The sequence below is a fragment of the Streptopelia decaocto genome (assembly GCF_964273445.1).
Source record: "Streptopelia decaocto genome assembly, chromosome: 11".
NCBI classification, from domain to species: Eukaryota; Metazoa; Chordata; class Aves; order Columbiformes; family Columbidae; genus Streptopelia; species Streptopelia decaocto.
This window is the reverse complement of record NC_138666.1, coordinates 526,147-543,683: the sequence shown is the minus strand read 5'-3', so window position 1 is coordinate 543,683 and position 17,537 is coordinate 526,147. Positions and strand designations below refer to the sequence as shown.

General features: G+C 42.9%; 1 protein-coding gene across 1 annotated transcript in view; it reads left to right on the top strand.

Annotated features, from left to right (window-relative positions):
• Positions 1–17,537, top strand: part of ITFG1 (integrin alpha FG-GAP repeat containing 1) — an 87,272-nt gene that overhangs the window by 8,813 nt on the left and 60,922 nt on the right. Inside the window, exon 6 of the mRNA XM_082062842.1 lies at positions 5,074–5,168. Coding sequence (XP_081918968.1) covers positions 5,074–5,168 — 95 coding nt within the window. The remainder of the gene's footprint in view (positions 1–5,073; positions 5,169–17,537) is intronic.

The following is a 17,537-nucleotide window of genomic DNA, read 5'->3' as shown; positions in this document are numbered from 1 at the left end:
TTAACTGGAACTGTGCAAACATTGGAATCTTCTCTCATTTCCATGTGCATCTTTAAATATTCTATGACACTCTGCATCTCATTTTTTAAATTCTTAGTTTATAGGGGAAATAGTTGTTTTGTAGGGGAAGCAGATTTCCATGAGAACTGAGAAAACAAAACCCCTGTTATTTGACATAAGAAATCAGATAATGGTTTCTTGGAAAAGTTATAGTCTCCTTTGTTTAGTACACTTTGAAATTTATTATCTGTTTTATGGAATTCCGTGCTGTATAAAAATACAAAGCAAAGGTTTTCAAGTAACATCTGTAGAATTTCAGCTGCATTTAGTCTTATAGACGAAGTGACGGGTTGATGATGTGAGAAGTACTGGAACAGGTCTTGTAAGGGATGGCAAAAGGAAAATGTGCAAGACTTTGGCGTAAACTTAAAAATGTCAGCTCTTATCTAGGAAATTAGTTGTAACGGGAAGGTCAGACAACGTGGGAATGGGGAGCGCAAGGTGTGAGGATATAAGCTATTGTCAAGGTTTAAGGCAAGGTGGGAATAAACCGTGGCAGATGCTCCCTGTTATCCTGTCATTTCCCGCCACCCCTTCCTTTAGATCGGAAAGATGATCGGAAAGAAAAGGGGAAAGGAAGAGAGACTTCAAGTTGGAGAGTTTTAAAGGGTTTTGCTAATGCTACTAATGAATAGAGAATATATCTACAAAGCATCCAACGGCCGTGTGCAGGGCTGGGTGCGGAGCTGCGTCCTCGGCAGCAGAGCTGGGGCTGCGGGGCTGGCGGCTCCAGCAGCTGCAGCTCAGGCCCCGCAGTCCCGGGCGGGACTGACAGCAAACGGAACCTGGTGCGGGATGCAGGGCCTGAGGGTCACAGACAGACAGACAGACGGGGCCTCTCTGTGCCGGCCATGGGCGAAGAGAGACAGACCCTGTGATCACCCTCTTACATAGGGGTGTGACGATTATGGGATGGAATACTTCCGCTGGTCAGTTCTAGTCACCTGTTCATCCACCCTCCTCAAACACGCCCCTCACAACGGAACGGGGGAAAACTTACCAGTCTTTCTTGGCTACCACAGTCATAAATCTAAACACGAGCTGCTTCAGCATTCCCTTGGTCTCTTATCAGCACCGAGTGCAGCATCCGAGGAAAAACATGCAGCTAAAACTCAGAAAAGTGCAGCCACCTAAAGAGCTGAGCTGAAAGAGAAATCACTAAAAGAGAACCGGTCTTGTTTATAACAAAACCAGGACAGCTATATATTAAGGAAAGTATTTGGTGTGTTTATTGGGGAAGGGGCTCATAAAGAGACGTGAGGCAGAGGTGAGTTGCAGTAGCGATAGGAGTGTGTGCGGAAGGGCTCGTGTCACAGCTCCGGTGTGCGCGGCGGCCGAGGCTGCTCCTCCACAAACAGGCGTTGAGCGAGTCTCGTGAGATGAAACTGCAGACAAGGGGACTGAGCTTTGTTATTGAAGTTTCTGCCAGCCCTGGAGTGTCTAGAATGGGACGAGCTAGCAAATACTGGGATAACAATGACTGCTTTAATGGCATGTTTAAATGGTTAGAAAGGACTATGCAAAGGTTCATTTTTGTTTAACTGTTCTGGGTGTGAATGCTGAAATAAAAGCACAAGAGAAGGGTGGATCTGTACTGACTCAGAAGAACCCGTCTCTAAACAAAAAAATTAAAAGTAGCAAGATGCCAAATAACTTTAAATATCTCTTTTGAAAACAAGTTGTAAGTTATTTGTTAAAAATATTGCTGGACCCTGCAGAAGGACAGTTCGCGTTCCATTCAGTTTTCCTGCTTTTGAAGTTAGTCATCTGATAAAGAAAAAGCAAGTTTTGGCTTCATGTATTTGTATCCAAATTTTTGGCTTCATGTATCTGTATCCAAGGACACTGTGTGGCTCTGAGTCAGTGCAAGTTTCATTACCAAACAGGATGACTTTTTTTAAGAACTAAAACTAGGGGTCTGTGCATCTTTTTGTGTGAAATGCCAAACTGAACTTAGCAGACATTCAACCTTTGGCTTTCATAAAGAAGAACTTCATTGATAGTGTTGTGGGTCTGGGCATTCTCTGAAAAAGAAAGCAGCCTCAAAAGAGGGATACTTGAATTAGAACTCTCTACCTGATTTAGACGATTTTCTCTCAATTGTCAAAGGATGTGCTCAAAAGATAGCTGAAATTATTTTTCGATGTGAGTTGGATTATAAATATCAAGATAAATGCGTTGTTCTTAGCTTTGTGATCATATGAAAACCACTCTTGGAAAAATTAGAAACTGGGCTTATATTTTCTTAGCGGACTGGACCTGTAAATCAGTTGTTTGAAGAACTTTGCATCTTCTAACTTGCTATTTTGCAGCATTTTGATGAGCTTGATAGGGTTGTCTTGAATGTCGTTTAGTACCATGACCATAGAAACCTGCAGCTGTGTGTGTCAGGAGCAATCCTGGTGTTGGTCACAGGCGGTTCAGGTTCACACACAACCGGTATGGAAGTTTATTTTAAAATGAAGTGTGTATTAGGAAGCATGTGCGTTCTCTGTGCCTTTGGCTGCTCTTAGCGCTGCAGACAGGACGAGATGGTTTCTCTGTCTCTATGGCAACAACAGATCCGTTTTCTATCCTGTATCTCTGTGGCCCTTCAGAAATGTTGGAGTAAGGTTTGTCCCCCAAACCCCATCAGTCTGTTTAACAAATCCGTAACTGGGTGTTTTCCCCAGGGATGGTTCAGAAGTGATGTGGGGTAAATAACATTTAGATGTGTAAATGGAAACTATACCCTTCTTGGCAACATGGTTTTGGTTATTAGTTCCAACTTGAATTTTATGACCATTACTTTTATTTAAATTGATGGCTTATGGAACAGAGATTTCAAACTCACAAGGGTGCTTCTCAACACCCTGCAATGATTATATATTAAAAAATGTTCTGAGCTTTTGAAGATATGGAAAAATGGGAGGGATTTGTTTAATTCTGTTGAAGAAATCCTTTCAGTAGCATTAGGCTACAAATAAACTTACATGTTACAACTTGAAGTGAGACTGAGTGCTACAGGTGACACCAAAAGCCATGTCTTGTATGTGGAAAACAGCTTTATGTCACCTGCTTAGAAAAGCAATTTCTATTTTTAATCTAAAATGGTTTTAAATTTACACCAGAGCTATATAGCTTTCTTAGTTATCTTCAAAACTTAGTTATCTTCAAATACATAGAAAAACCCATATAAAATGTTTATTTTTATTTTTTTTTTTAAGATTAAGTGATTCTATTTAGTGTTCCTAAGACTTAGTTATGATCTCTGGGAACTCATCAAAAGCTTCTGGTGTTTTGGTTTTTTTTTACTTAACATAAAATGAGTCACAGAACATGAGGACTTTAATAATATGTATGCAATGTCAGTGGAATAAACAAAGTCATTCCAGACAGTAATAATAAACTGTCCTGCTATCATATAGTGCAAATTGAGATTTTTCTGAGTGTATTAGCTAAGGGTTCTGAAAATAACATATCCGCTGATTCAACGCTTTGACTTTTGAAGGATTTGTTATGATCCAGTGCGCTGCTAATAGGGAGGTTTGCGGGAAGTTCAGTCATTTTTAGAGCAGGAACCAGCAGAGCGTGTTTATAAAGAACGAAATCAAAGCATCACCTGTTTGGGAAATGACGTAATGAGCCTCTAGTCCATCAGAATGACACCAAGTTGGGAGGGAGTGTGGAGCTGCTGGAAGGCAGGAGGGCTCTGCAGGGGGATCTGGACAGACTGGAAAAATGGGCTGATTCCAATGGGATGAAGTTCAATAAGGCCAAGTGCCGGGTGCTGCACTTTGGTCACAACACCCCCCTGCAGCGCTACAGGCTGGCACAGAGTGGCTGCAGAGCAGTCGGGCAGAAAGGGACCTGGGGGACTAATGGACAGGAAGCTCAACAGGAGCCACCAGTGTGCCCAGGTGGCCAAGAAGGCCAATGGTGTCCTGTCCTGTATCCAAACCAGCGTGGTCAGCAGGACAAGGGCAGTGATCCTTCCCCTGTGCTCTGCACTGGGGAGGCCACACCTGGAGTATTGTGTTCAGTTCTGGGCCCTCAGCTCAGGAAAGAGATTGAAGTGCTGGAGCGGGTCCAGAGAAGAGCAACAAGACTGGGGAAGGGACTGGAACACAAGCCCTATGGGGAGAGGCTGAGGGAGCTGGGCTTGTTTAGTCTGGAGAAGAGGAGGCTCAGAGCTGAGCTCAGCACTCTCTAGAACTACCTGAAGGGCTGTTCTAGCCAGGGGGGGATTGGGCTCTTCTCCCAGGCATCAGCAATAGGACAAGGGGCCATGGGCTTCAACTCTGCCAGGGGAAATGGAGGCTGGAGATTAGAAAGCAATTCTGTGCAGAGAGAGTGGTCAGGATTGGAATGGCTGCCCAGGGAGGTGCTGGACTCACCGGCCCTGGAGGTTTGTAAACTGAGATTGGACATGGCACTTAGTGCCATGATCTGTCAATGGACTGGAGTTGGACCAAGGGTTGGACTGGATGATCTCTCAGGACTTCTCCAACCCAGTCGATTCTGTGATTCTGTAATGTGAGAGTTTAATTCTTATGTTGATTTTTTTTAAGTGACTGAAAATAAAGTCAATTTACATGCAGCAGACAGGAGCTGCTTTAATACCACGTAATTATGTCCATTGTTGCTCATCTTTATGAATCCTGCAGTAGTTTTCAGAAGTACTGAGAGTAAAACTGCTTGAGGAACCCGGGGAGGACAGCGCTGGGTGGCTCAAGGGTTACAGCCCAAGTCTGGGCTCTGCATTTCACTGTGTGGGTAGTTCCACTGTGTGGGTAGTTGCTTTAGAAATAGATTTAGAAATTTAGAAATAAAATCTGCGGATCATCCTGCACAGTCTTTCAAACAATTACTCCAGTTACTTAGTATATTGTAATCTAAGTAGTAATTTAGCATTGGGAGAACATGCTTCGTGTTCAATTTCGTGTAAAGTTTCACAGTATTTTTAAAAGGTATATAATGATAGGCAGTCCTTGAGCACTGATGAAATGTACTGCTTTTTATTCTTGTCTGTAGGAACTTATCATCACATGCTACGTTGGAAACTCCCAGTAGAATGTATATACCGCACTCTCATGCCTTTATAGATTTAAATAATGACTTCACTGCTGGTAAGTCACAGAAGTGTTAAAGACCTTCTTAAATTATGTATCACTAAGTATACAATGTAATATATTGCAATTTCCTTCTAATTTTTTAGTAACTTTGATCGATGGTTGTAAAGGGTTGGTTCTGGAATGGTGTCTTCAGCAAGTACGAGACTTGGCTACTTCTGGTTTTTGTTGTTGTTTTTGTTTTCGTGGGGTTTTAAAAATGATTTTGTTCTAATATCTACAGTGTGAAAATTCTGGGTTTTAAAATGACTGCCAAAATGAATAACCTGATTATATTTTCTATTTCTTGATGATCGTTGAATCAGAACCAGTGCTTGCTCTGGATAATTAGTGTTCCTCAGTAGGGCATTGTTCCTTGTGCTCCATGATGCTCTGCTCTGGTACCCAGTTTGCAATTGAATCGGAGGCGAGGCTGGGGCTGCATTTTCTTCATTTGAGTCTGTAAATGGTTTTATAATTAATTAAGAAGAATGTTTTCAAGACTGGACTTAATATTCGTTTTGTGAAAATTGCAATATGATTTCATTCTATCTTGTAGTTCATTCTATCAGTGATTGAGCAAATAGCGTGTGAAACTTTATTCTTCTATTAGAGCAATCCTATAACCTATTTGTAATTCACTGTTCGCAATTGAGTACTGGAGATGGCTTTTCTTATGGTGCATCAGCTGTATCCTTCCTTTGAGGGCGGCTTTGTGGTTTGTGTTTTGGTTTGGGTTTTTTGTTTGTTTGTTTTGTGAAATACACAATGCAATTTAGCTTTCAATTATGACCACGAATCTATTTATCACTTACATAGAATCACAGATGGTTTGTGCTGAAGGGCCTCCCCAGCTCCCCAGTGCCCCCTGCCATGACAGGGACATCTTCACCAGCTCCGGGTGCTCAGAGCCCCGTCCAGCCTGGCCTGGGATGTCTCCAGGGATGGTTCATCCACCACCTCTCTGGGTACCTGGGCCAGGCTCTCACCACCCTCAGGGGCACAATTCTACACACATCCATACCTGGTTCATACTTCCAAGCGCATTTAAATATTGTGCTAAACTTAATTTCTTCACACACTAGATGAATTCTGAAATGCTTTATCTTCTAGTGTTCAATGTACATCAATTCATATATAGTAATTTTAGACAGGGAACTTTTTCTATTTAGTAGCATGAGAATGAGAGAGGAAAGAGTCCATAAATTTAATTAAGATGCCTAGAAATGTCGGGGATTAAGTTAATTGCTTTAGCGCATAGTCAGACCGTAATATTCGGTTCTGGCATGTTGCTGCATGAAGCTGTCAAGTGGAAATTCCAACTGGAAAATCAAATATACGGTTGCTTACCATAATCAGTGTCATATAATAACCACTTCTAACATGCTTAGTTCTATAAATCCTTTGGAATTTTGTTTTAGTGGCACGGGCAGTGTTGATGAGCATTCCAGGTACCATTTACAATTAATATATTGAAATCAAAACTCGCAGGTAGGTAGCGGTGAGAAGTTACGTAGATCAGTCACAGACTGAGCAATTTTTGCAAGAGTACACAAAGGTTTTTGTGACAGCCAAGAGCCTGAAGAATGGCTGGGGAGTTCCAGTTAGTGCCAGTGATATACAGAGTTTCCTCTGTTAAATAGAAACGAGAGTTGGGAGCTGTTATAGATTCACATGTACATTAATACCTCGAGATGTAAATAGAAGCTTCTGTGAAGCACTCCCCATAGAAAGATCTCGACTTTGATTTGCTTGTAACAGCAGGGATATAATACCTCAGGCTCAAATATGTGTTACGTTCCAGCAACCTGAGGAAAAATTCAAGGAAAATCATTCATTCTGAGAAGAAAATTTGGAGAAAATATTACCATAGAATAATTTTCTTTAAAGTATTTTTTTTACTCCTAAGATGGCAATGATAAATTGGGTTTTTTTGCTGCCCCTATGAAAATGGACCCAACTGCGAACAAGGCATATGTTGCTGAAAAATAACACCTTATGGGTGATATCTGATACTTCACGGCTGACGTGTTATTCCAAGACTGCTGCCAAAATGGAAAGTCAGCGGTGGCCGGGTCCTGTCAGCACATTCCTGGCGGTTCATCGCTGCAGTCAGTGGTTCGGTGGTGCAGCGGAACCAGCTCACCTGCACTGCTGAGCTGGAACAAAACCGCCCCAAGAACAGCTCCTGGTACACACTCTATTAATTAGGAGGGAGGCATTAATGAGGATGCAGGGGAATCGTCTCCATGCAGAACTCCTGTTGTCCAAAAGACTTCATCATGTCATTTGATGCCGCTGTGGTACTTTTTGACTGAAAAAAAACAGAGTATTTACTCACTGGCAATGGTACTATTAATGAATATGGAGATATAGTTTTGTGTGTACAAAAAGATAACAAACCTCCAGAATCCACCATCTTTACTTGTTGTTTTGGGGGGGTTTTTAAGACCCTTTTTTAATATTCTGTAATGTTTTGTGGCTCTTTCTGTTCTGTAACAGATGCAGCCAATTCAGTGATGTTTAGCTGGGCTATTTTTGGCAACTCTACCATTATAAACAGCTTAGAAGATTTAAAGTGGGCTTGACATTAAAGAAAAAAGAAGAGATCCTCTCTGGGCTGAGATCTTTTTGCTATTTTATTGCCTAACCCATTCTCAACCTGCAATATTAAACCCTCCAGATAGAGCTTTTAATTGGCATGCTTCTCCTGCTCTGGGTAAAATGAAGTTGAATTGTTATGATTTCATTGTATGAGGACATGTTCATAAAGATGTTTTTAATCCCTAACAGTGCTTCATGAAAGGCTAACCGTGTAAGGATTTTATAATCCAAAAATCCACTAACCACAACAAAGATAACACTGATCTCTCTTGGTGAGATATGAACGAGGCTGTTCCAGACAGTAATGCTGCTGCTGCTTTAAATAAAGCATTGCCATGTAGAAATCTCAGCTTCGTTTAATTTTTAATTCAGTAAGTAATTTGGAGTTAGGGCAGGAATTTTATAGAATCCATGCAAAAGTTTGCGCTATAAACCTTTTACCAGAGGGTCTACATGTGTTTTATGGATAAAGTAAATGCAGAATTTTCTAGTGTTTTTGCACATGCGTGAAGAAGGTGTTGCTGCGGGTGGAGTCGGGAGCTCAGGGGATTGAGAAGGGTGGGATGGGGTGTCTGCTCAGCCCGCCTGCCAACAGTGTCACCCTGCAAAACGAGGAAAAATGTGGTGACCTTGTTCAAATAGGGCTCCTGGATGTCCCGTAATACATACTCACACTTGTCATCAGTTCTTTTTAACAGCTAGGTTCAGAAAATCATCTTGAAGCTCAGAATCCCAGAATGTCAGGGGTTGGAAGGGCCCTGGAAAGCTCATCCAGGTCAATCCCCCCATGGAGCAGGAACACCCAGATGAGGTTACACAGGAAGGTGTCCAGGCGGGTTGGAATGTCTGCACAGAAGGAGACTCCACAACCCCCTGGGCAGCCTGGGCCAGGCTCTGACACCCTCACCCCCAACAAGTTGCTTCTCATATTCACGTGAAACCTCCTGTGTTCCAGTTTGCACCCATTGCCCCTTGTCCTGTTACTGGTTGTCACCAGAAGAGCCTGGCTCCATCCTCCTGACACTCCCCCTTTCCATCTTGATCCCCAGGAATGAGTCCCCCCTCAGTGTCCTCTTGTCCAGCTCCAGAGCCCCAGCTCCCTCAGCCTTTCCTCACACGGGAGATGCTCCACTCCCTGCAGCATCTTGGTGGCTGCGCTGGACTCTCTGCAGCAGTTCCCTGTCCTGCTGGAACTGAGGGGCCACAGCTGGACACAAGATTCCAGGTGTGGTCTCCCCAGGGCAGAGCAGAGGGGCAGGAGAACCTCTCTGACCTACTGACCACCCCCTTCTAACCCACCCCAGGTCCCATTGGCTTCCTGGCCACAAGGGCCCAGTGCTGGCTCATGCTCACCCTGCTGTCCCCAGGACCCCCAGGTCCCTTTCCCCTACACTGCTCTCTAATAGGTCATTCCCCAACCTATACTGGAACCTGGGGTTGTTCTGCCCAGATTTAAGACAATAGAATTGTCTGAACAGATGAACCTCAGGTGTGTTTCATTGAGTGTGATAGTTCAGGTGGATGTTTCCAAACAGGCTCCTCCCATAAGAGACCTGTTTTATTATCAAAATGTCTTAGCCTCAGATGGAAAGATTACATCATATGACTTAAGAAAAAAAGTATTTGAATGGGATTTAACTCTATTTACATACAGTGAAGGAGGTAAAATGCAACTTCTCTTTGCATTAATCCACTCCATACAAAGTAAATGGGAACTCAGTCTTTCCCAGACGTGGATTTAGTCAAGAGATGGAGATACTACTGTGTAATTGAATCAACACTAATTCCCAGTGTGTGCACTGTACATTGAAATACAAGCACCAGCCCATAGAGAAAAAGTGTTCTAGCTGGTAACCGAGGCCAGGGTAGGTAAAGGGGCTTGCTAAAGAGCACCCAGAGGTGGTACAGACCTGGGTGCCAATACTGATCACCTATTTAAAGCCAGACAAGAGACAAGTTTTGTCTGTGCCGTTGATTTGCATGGCAGTCGCCGTTTTCGGATAACTGACTCCGGAGCAAGCTGCAGTGTGAATTTGGCGTGGGTCGCTAGGCGTGCGCTGATTAGACCTGAGCTCCCGTAGGGGAATCGAGAGCGCTTTAGCTAAAGCTGAGATTTCTACGATAGCAATTATTTTGCTGCATGGCTTTTTGTTTTTCTAATTAGTTAACTTGATTGTTTCTAATCAAAACATCTTAAAATGTCAGATGTGCAGTAAGGTCTAATGCTGTCTTTCTAAGCAAAAATGTTAGTACTTAATTACTGGGGGGGAAAAAAAGGTTATTAATAAACAATAAATTTGTATGCACTTTAAGTTCCAAGTGTTTTACCAAGAAATCAGGCTGCGGCCCTGCAAATGTATTTAAAATGTTCAAATGTATGGGACAAGCAGCACTGGACTCTGAATTGCTGCAACTTCATACTGTGCATCTGTCAATGTATCCTTGAATTCTGTGAAAAAAAGCTCATATATTAAATATTCTGTGCCTTATTTCGTTATGTGATTCCAAACTTTGGAAAGGCTGCTTTTCCAACATGTCTGAACACTAGCACATGGTGTGTATCACTGCAGATATTTCTGGAACTGTTTATAGAAAATGTAGGAAAAATTATAAATTTGATTTTGGGAAAACTAAAGTGGAAAAAGTCATTAGTGAGAAACAACTTGCTGTAAGCTAATTGCCAGTCTCCTTAGTGATTTCTGACGGTTAATTTTCCTACATTGTTTTGCTTTGGGAATCTAGAAACCTAATGTACCAGAACATGTACAATGTGTTTTCTTTTTGATTCCCACGTCTCAGTTTAAATGCAGCAATGGAGATAGTTTCTCTGTGCACACCCATCATTGCAATCGCAGGCGAGTTCTCCGCTGCAGGCGCCGCGAAGCCCCGTGTCTGACTGACGGTGCTTCTGGTGACGTTCCTACGATGGGAGCCGGTAGCCTCTCGGTATAGAATATTAGCATCAAAGCTGATTTTACCCAATAGATCTGCATTTGTTCTCCATTAAAATAACCAGGCTCGTTATGTTTGCAAACAAATTACCTGGCCTTTAAAAACTTCCCTTGAGTGGCATTTTAAAATGCTGGGGGTGTGTTTATGTGTTTGAAGTCAAGCTCTTCTCCCTGGTTTTCTCCTCTCCCTTATGTTTTGTTCCCAAACCACATTCAGTAATGCCGTGTCACGGTTTCATTTCTTGAACAGCTACATTTTTTAATTCCTTAACTGTTTTAAAGTCTGATAACAGAGCTTATCTGAGATTTTACAGCAAATAACAGAGGCAGAAAGTATATCATTACAAGAGACATTCTATATTTTGCAGGATCTCAGTCTATATCTGTAAAGTCTTGTTTGTTTTTCCTTGCTTTTTTACTATTTCCAGCTGTGTTATCTCTAAGTAGAAGTTGCTCCCATGACGTGATGTCTCGTCACATCTTTTTTTACACGCTGATGTAGACACTCGGGATTCCTAATCTGTTTTTATGGGAAGCAATATCTTAATATAGGTGAGAAGTCAGTTGGTTCTGCCCCAAACAGCAGTTCGTTGAGGAAGCAGGAGTGTGCCGATGGGTTCTGCCGACGCACTGAGTGTCGCTGCTTGAAGCGCTATTGTTGCCTTTATTCTGGAAACAAACAGAGTTTTCTGTCTGAAAACGCACGTTTGAAGTGCTGAAAACCAGCGGAGCAGTCCCACCTGTTCTGCACATTCAGAAGCGTCACTGTTTGGCATAAATCTAATTTAAAAATTTTCCATTTAAGTGGTGCTTTAAAATTAATACCTAGAGATTTTTTCTATAGCAATGTTTAATAATGAAAGGGATTTTAGTGCTTAATTATGTTGTTTGTAATTGTTTATTATCTGCTTTACTAAATAGTACCGGTACACACTTCCTAAATTTTGAAAGACCCGTTTGAAAAGCAGGATAAATTCACAACCTCTTTTATTCTAAGCAGATTTCTTAATAATATGCAAACACAAATTACTTGGTTTGGAACACATTAATTCCTTTTGTTTTGCTTAGATTTTTGCGAGGAGGAGGTCAGTGAAAGGAGTGGTTCCTTAACTCACTGCTTCATGTGACTAGCACCAAAAATTCATGGCAAGTTAATTGCAAACTCATTAGCGTTGCTAATTGTATCTATACTGTAAAAGCTACTTTGCTATAGGCAGCAGTAGCTGTGTTCCGTTTTCGCTGGTGTAGCACTAGTGCCAACTCGCAAACAAACCGAAATACCCAACATCAGAGGGTTTCTCTACCCGAATGAAAACCTTACCAACAGAAGCACAAAACCCATCAAGTTTGGTTTTCCATTTCCATGTAGCAAAGGAGTAAAACTGACTATATCTAACTTTTTTGTCTAAAATTAGGTTTGTGCATACTAGTATTGTGCAACTAATTGTAAATAATGTTTTAAACTTTGGCTTTAAATACTTTTTTTACTTCCTTTTAATCCTGTTGGTGGGTCAATCTGTAATGTAAATAGAGGAGAGTTTGTAATGTAGGTAGAGTTCTCTTTTACTTGTCCTTAGACTTCATGGCATTTAATTATTTTAACACAGTTGTCAGCCATTCTGTCAACACATGCAAACCAGAGATTGTTCGTTGAGCACGTTATTTCCATATACCAGTACACACAGCATGTTCTTATCCACAGGTACCTTCTAGTCTAGTAGAATATGCACACACACACCTGTTCTTCCACCTAAATGAACATTTTCTCAGGCATGGCTGGAGTGTGTATGTCTATTTTCTAATTGGGTAATACTTGGTGTATTTTGATAGTGTTTAAAAATAGGGGCTTTCCCCTCTCCCTCCCCCTTTATTGAGTAAAACCTGTGAAGTAAATCTGAAATCAAACTGTAACTTAAGAAAGTTGCTCAAGCCCTGGCTTGTGAAGACAGACGTAGATGCTGAAGGGTTTAAGTCTGAATTAAAGCCCTTTGACATTACACAGAAAGGTCGAATCAGCCATTAGTGAAATGAACGCTCCGTCTATTATTAGTACTGGTGTTTACAACACTCAAAAGTGAAGAAAAATAACAAGGATAATCAGAAGTGGACTAGAACCAGGTTCGTACAGTTGAGTGTTATTGCAATGTCTTTGTAGCCCTAACAAGCCAACGCAGAGTTTGAAGCAGGGTTTGTAACTCTCTCTGCTCTGTGGTAGCAGGTTGGCTGCAGTTTTGCAGTGGGGCTGGAGTTCTGTGAGCTCTGCCTAAATCCACCCTGAACTCTGCCCAACTTCAGCTCTGCTTGCTCAGCCCCTTCCACAAACCGCAGTTGTGCTGGAGCCAGTTTGGGAGCAACTTTTGTCGTAGTGACCCGCCTTGCTTTAGAAAAGCCGTCCTGAAAGATAGCCAAGTGTCTTGGCTTGTGCTGCTTTAATGAAAAGATCCGTCCAAATTTAGCCGCTTCAAAATGGGGTTTAGAAATGTCTACTGGGGATTGTTATTGTTTTCCTTAATTGCTATTGCTGCCTTTCTCAAACAGCTTTAGTAGGACAGCCTTTCCTTCCCCCCTTTTCCTTCCCCCCTTTTCCTTCCCCCCTTTTCCTTCCCCCCTTTTCCTTCCCCCCTTTTCCTTCCCCCCTTTTCCTTCCCCCCTTTTCCTTCCCCCCTTTTCCTTCCCCCCTTTTCCTTCCCCCCTTTTCCTTCCCCCCTTTTCCTTCCCCCCTTTTCCTTCCCCCCTTTTCCTTCCCCCCTTTTCCTTTCCCCCTTTCCCTTCCCCCCTTTTCCTTCCCCCATGTTCGGCTGCATAACTGAGGGCAGGGGGCAAAAGGCAGCCATGATGCACAGGAGATGGGAATAGAAGTTGGTAGGTGAGGAAGAAATGTAGTCTGAAGGTTGGGCATTTAGATGGACAGGGTGAGGAGCCAATGCTATGTGAATTTCTGCAAGAAGAGGATATTAGTTGATGGATTTCAGTTTTTAGAGGAGGATCAACGTAGGGGTTTGTGGAATAGAGAAGCATAGCTACGTAACACTGGGTGTAGAGGAGTCTGGGTGAAGAAGGACGGGAGATGGACCTGCTCTTGGGGTAGGGCTCTTTGGTTGGAAACTGCCTCTACGATTATTTCTGTATCTGCAGCAAGAATTGTAAGATACATGGTGCCAAAAGCTGTGGATTGCAGGAAGAGTAGAAATGCTTTCATGTTCAAGGTGTTCGAATGCCCTCCTGCCTTTCAGTCCATCTTTGCTATGGCATTCCTTTCTCGTGACAGGTAATCTGTCATCATGACACGCTGGGGTCTCAGCAGGTGATAATCTGTTGGGCATCTCTATTAGAAGTGTCTGGTTTCTGAGCCCCCATGGCAAGCACCCAATGGGTTTTGTGTCCAAGATGAGCCCCCATGAACACTAGTAGTTTGGTAATGCTCAGTCAGGTGTCTTACATAGAAACAATCAGAAATGGATCTAGTCATGGACGCATTGTCTTCAAATTATTATTTCAGTGTTTGTAGATGTATCCAGGGTGAGTTCAGCGTTGATACAAGTCCATCTAAAGGCACTAAACTCAATGCAGTCTAGCTGTACAATTGTACATAGCTTTCTGGGGAGATGTGTTTTTCTTCAGTGGCCCATGTGTTGCTGCAATGTCCAGGTCAGCCGATCCCCTCAAATAACAATGGATGGAGCTGCGTGGTTCCTCCATAATGTGCTTTAGGTTACTGGAGCTTGCAGTACAACACTTGACCAGCTTCCCTTTTTCAAGCTGAAACATTGTTTTCTAATGATCTCCATTTCCTTTTTTTGTAGGAATTAATGCTGAATTCAGTGCTTTTCAGTGAATGTATTTACTGTTGGTAAGATTTAGTAGAGCTTGGATAGCAGCGTTTTATTACTGAGCAAATTAAAGAATAGCCAAATTTGATCACCAACTCACTTCTTAGGGAAAGTAAAGAAGAGAGTGAAATGCTAATGCAGCGTGATTTTGTGTCACAGCATGTCAGATATCTTCTGTATCAAGCATTTGGTATAGATTTCGGTTGTTTTTAGTCTTGTGGATCTGAAATGCTGGTAACCTCCTTGATTCTTTATCTTATTTCCAGGCTGCTGAACTGCGTTTATGTGTTTTCCTATAGCTTCTATTGGTTGTATGTTGATCACTGCCTGCTAAATCAGAAACAGGAAAACATATTTAAATGTGAACACACTTCACTTTGCGTTGGTTTAAGACACACCTTTCAGACCTTATTGCTTTTTTATTTCTGGCCATTCGCTTGCACGTTCCATTTCAGGAAATCTGGCTGAATCCGACATGAAGATCTTTCCCCATCCCGCCTACCAAGGATTTTACTTATCCTCACTACATCATGTCACAGATCCAAAGCATAAGAGATGCCCTGCAGGCTGCGTCTAGTGGCCCGGCCAGTAAATCCAATGCCCTCTTTCTGGTATTGGCTGGAGGAAAGTGGCCAGACTGGTTTTTCCCCCCTCCCATTGCCTGTTTCCTTTGTATATCTGCAGAACCTACGATTGGCGTAGGCTTGATACATCCGTGCATATTGTTTTGAGTGTCCCTTTATGTACCTATTGTCTAATAAAAGTATCACATTTGTATTCTGTAAATAATTAAGATTGAGCTCCTGTTATTTGATTTTACATTCCCAGGTTGTAAATATCTCGCACTGCGCTGCTGTTGGTTTCATCAGTATTTGACCAGAGCATTGTGATCCAGCCCTCAATACTTTACCCATGTGTTTTAAACTTGGAGAGCTGTGAGCAAATGGTTTTGTTTTCTACAGCTGAAACTGCAACAAGAACTGCTTTCCAAAGGCAACGTGGCAGCATATCTTTAACAAGTGACTTTTCCTCAGCATATGTGATAAGATAGGCATACCTCATAGAAAAGAGGGGTTGAGTTTTTGTGATACAGCCAGAAGCAAAACAAAACCGTCGCAGTTTTCAAGATGGTTAGTGCATTAACATACAAAAAATGTAGGAATGAAGTGTGTGTGTCTTCATTGTTCTGTAGGCCACAGAACGTTGTAACGCATTTGTTAGCACCAGCTCTTCTCCTGCAGCACTTATATAATAAAGAATTAAGCAATAATAGACACGGCCGGGTATAGCGTTAGTGGTGAGAGGTGTGTGCCGGGACACCGCTCCTTTGGGAAGGAGCTGCTTGCAAGCAGGTTTTGCTGTGGCTGTATAGGAAAAGGTATTTATAAATTGCACAAATTCTGACTTGTTTACTCATATGCTTTTGGCTTGTAGGGACAAACACATTAAAAAACAGATGGAATCATAGAATAAGCTACACTGGAAGTAACCTTTGGACATCATCTGGTCTAAAGCATTGTACTGGGCAGAGCTCGGGTTTTCCTATAGGTTTTTTTCCTACAAACTTGGAGAAAACATTTGTCATTCTGAACTATACAGATCTGTAAACAGTTATTTGGATTGTCTAAATGACATTGCATTTTTATGTTGCTGCTGCAAGGAAATGTGTTTGTTCTGTGTGCTTTGAAATCTCTCACATTCTTGATCAAAATGAGAAATTACCTGTACATATTAAGTTTTCCATTTGCTTTCGGGTTTAATCACAAAAACATGTGTGAGCCTTTGAGACACGTAGCTTCTGAGAAGGCTTAAGGATGAAAAGGAGAACAGTGGCAATAACCACCCAGTTGATATTTCATTTAATGAAATAGAACAAGGGCAAGTGTGTAGTCTTGCATCTGGGCAGGAACAACCCCAGGTTCCAGTATAAGTTGGGGAACGACCTGTGGGAGAGCAGCGTAGGGGAAAGGGAGCTGGGGGTCCTGGGGACAGCAGGGTGACCATGAGCCAGCACTGGGCCCTTGTGGCCAGGAAGCCAATGGGACCTGGGGTGGGTTAGAAGGGGGTGGTCAGTAGGTCAGAGAGGTTCTCCTGCCCCTCTGCTCTGCCCTGGGGAGACCACACCTGGAATCTTGTGTCCAGCTGTGGCCCCTCAGTTCCAGCAGGACAGGGAACTGCTGCAGAGAGTCCAGCGCAGCCACCAAGATGCTGCAGGGAGTGGAGCATCTCCCGTGTGAGGAAAGGCTGAGGGAGCTGGGGCTCTGGAGCTGGACAAGAGGAGACTGAGGGGGGACTCATTCCTGGGGATCAAGATGGAAAACGGGAGTGTCAGGAGGATGGAGCCAGGCTCTTCTGGTGACAACCAGGGACAGGACAAGGGGCAATGGGTGCAAACTGGAACACAGGAGGTTTCACTTGGATATGAGAAGCAACTTGTTGGGGGTGAGAGTGGCAGAGCCTGGCCCAGGCTGCCCAGGGGGGTTGTGGAGTCTCCTTCTGTGCAGACATTCCAACCCGCCTGGACACCTTCCTGTGTAACCTCATCTGGGTGTTCCTGCTCCATGGGGGGACTGCACTGGATGAGCTTTCCAGGGCCCTTCCAGCCCCAGACACTCCGGGGTTCTCTGTGGCTGCTCCTGCAGCATCTGCCGCCCGTTGCACCCGCGCAGTGGGATTTTCCGGGAGCCTCTGAGCTGCTCTGGTGCTTTAGTTCTATTCATTGTATGTATATGTTTTATGCCTCAAGGTAGGAAACAAAGAGAGATCGGGGTCAACAAAGAAGAACAAAGGGCACAAGTGATTCACTGACTGTCAAGAGAAGCTGTTTTTGGGGGTGGGAATCAGTGCAAAAGAGACATTTAATCATCTTTAAGCTGATTGCCCCTCTGAAACACAGCTCTGGGCTCCTGCTCTCAGAATGAGAACATGTGTTCATGTTTAAATTACTGCCTTTCTATTAGCTCTTTGTAGTTTGACTTGCATTTAGTGTCCTGATTTATTCC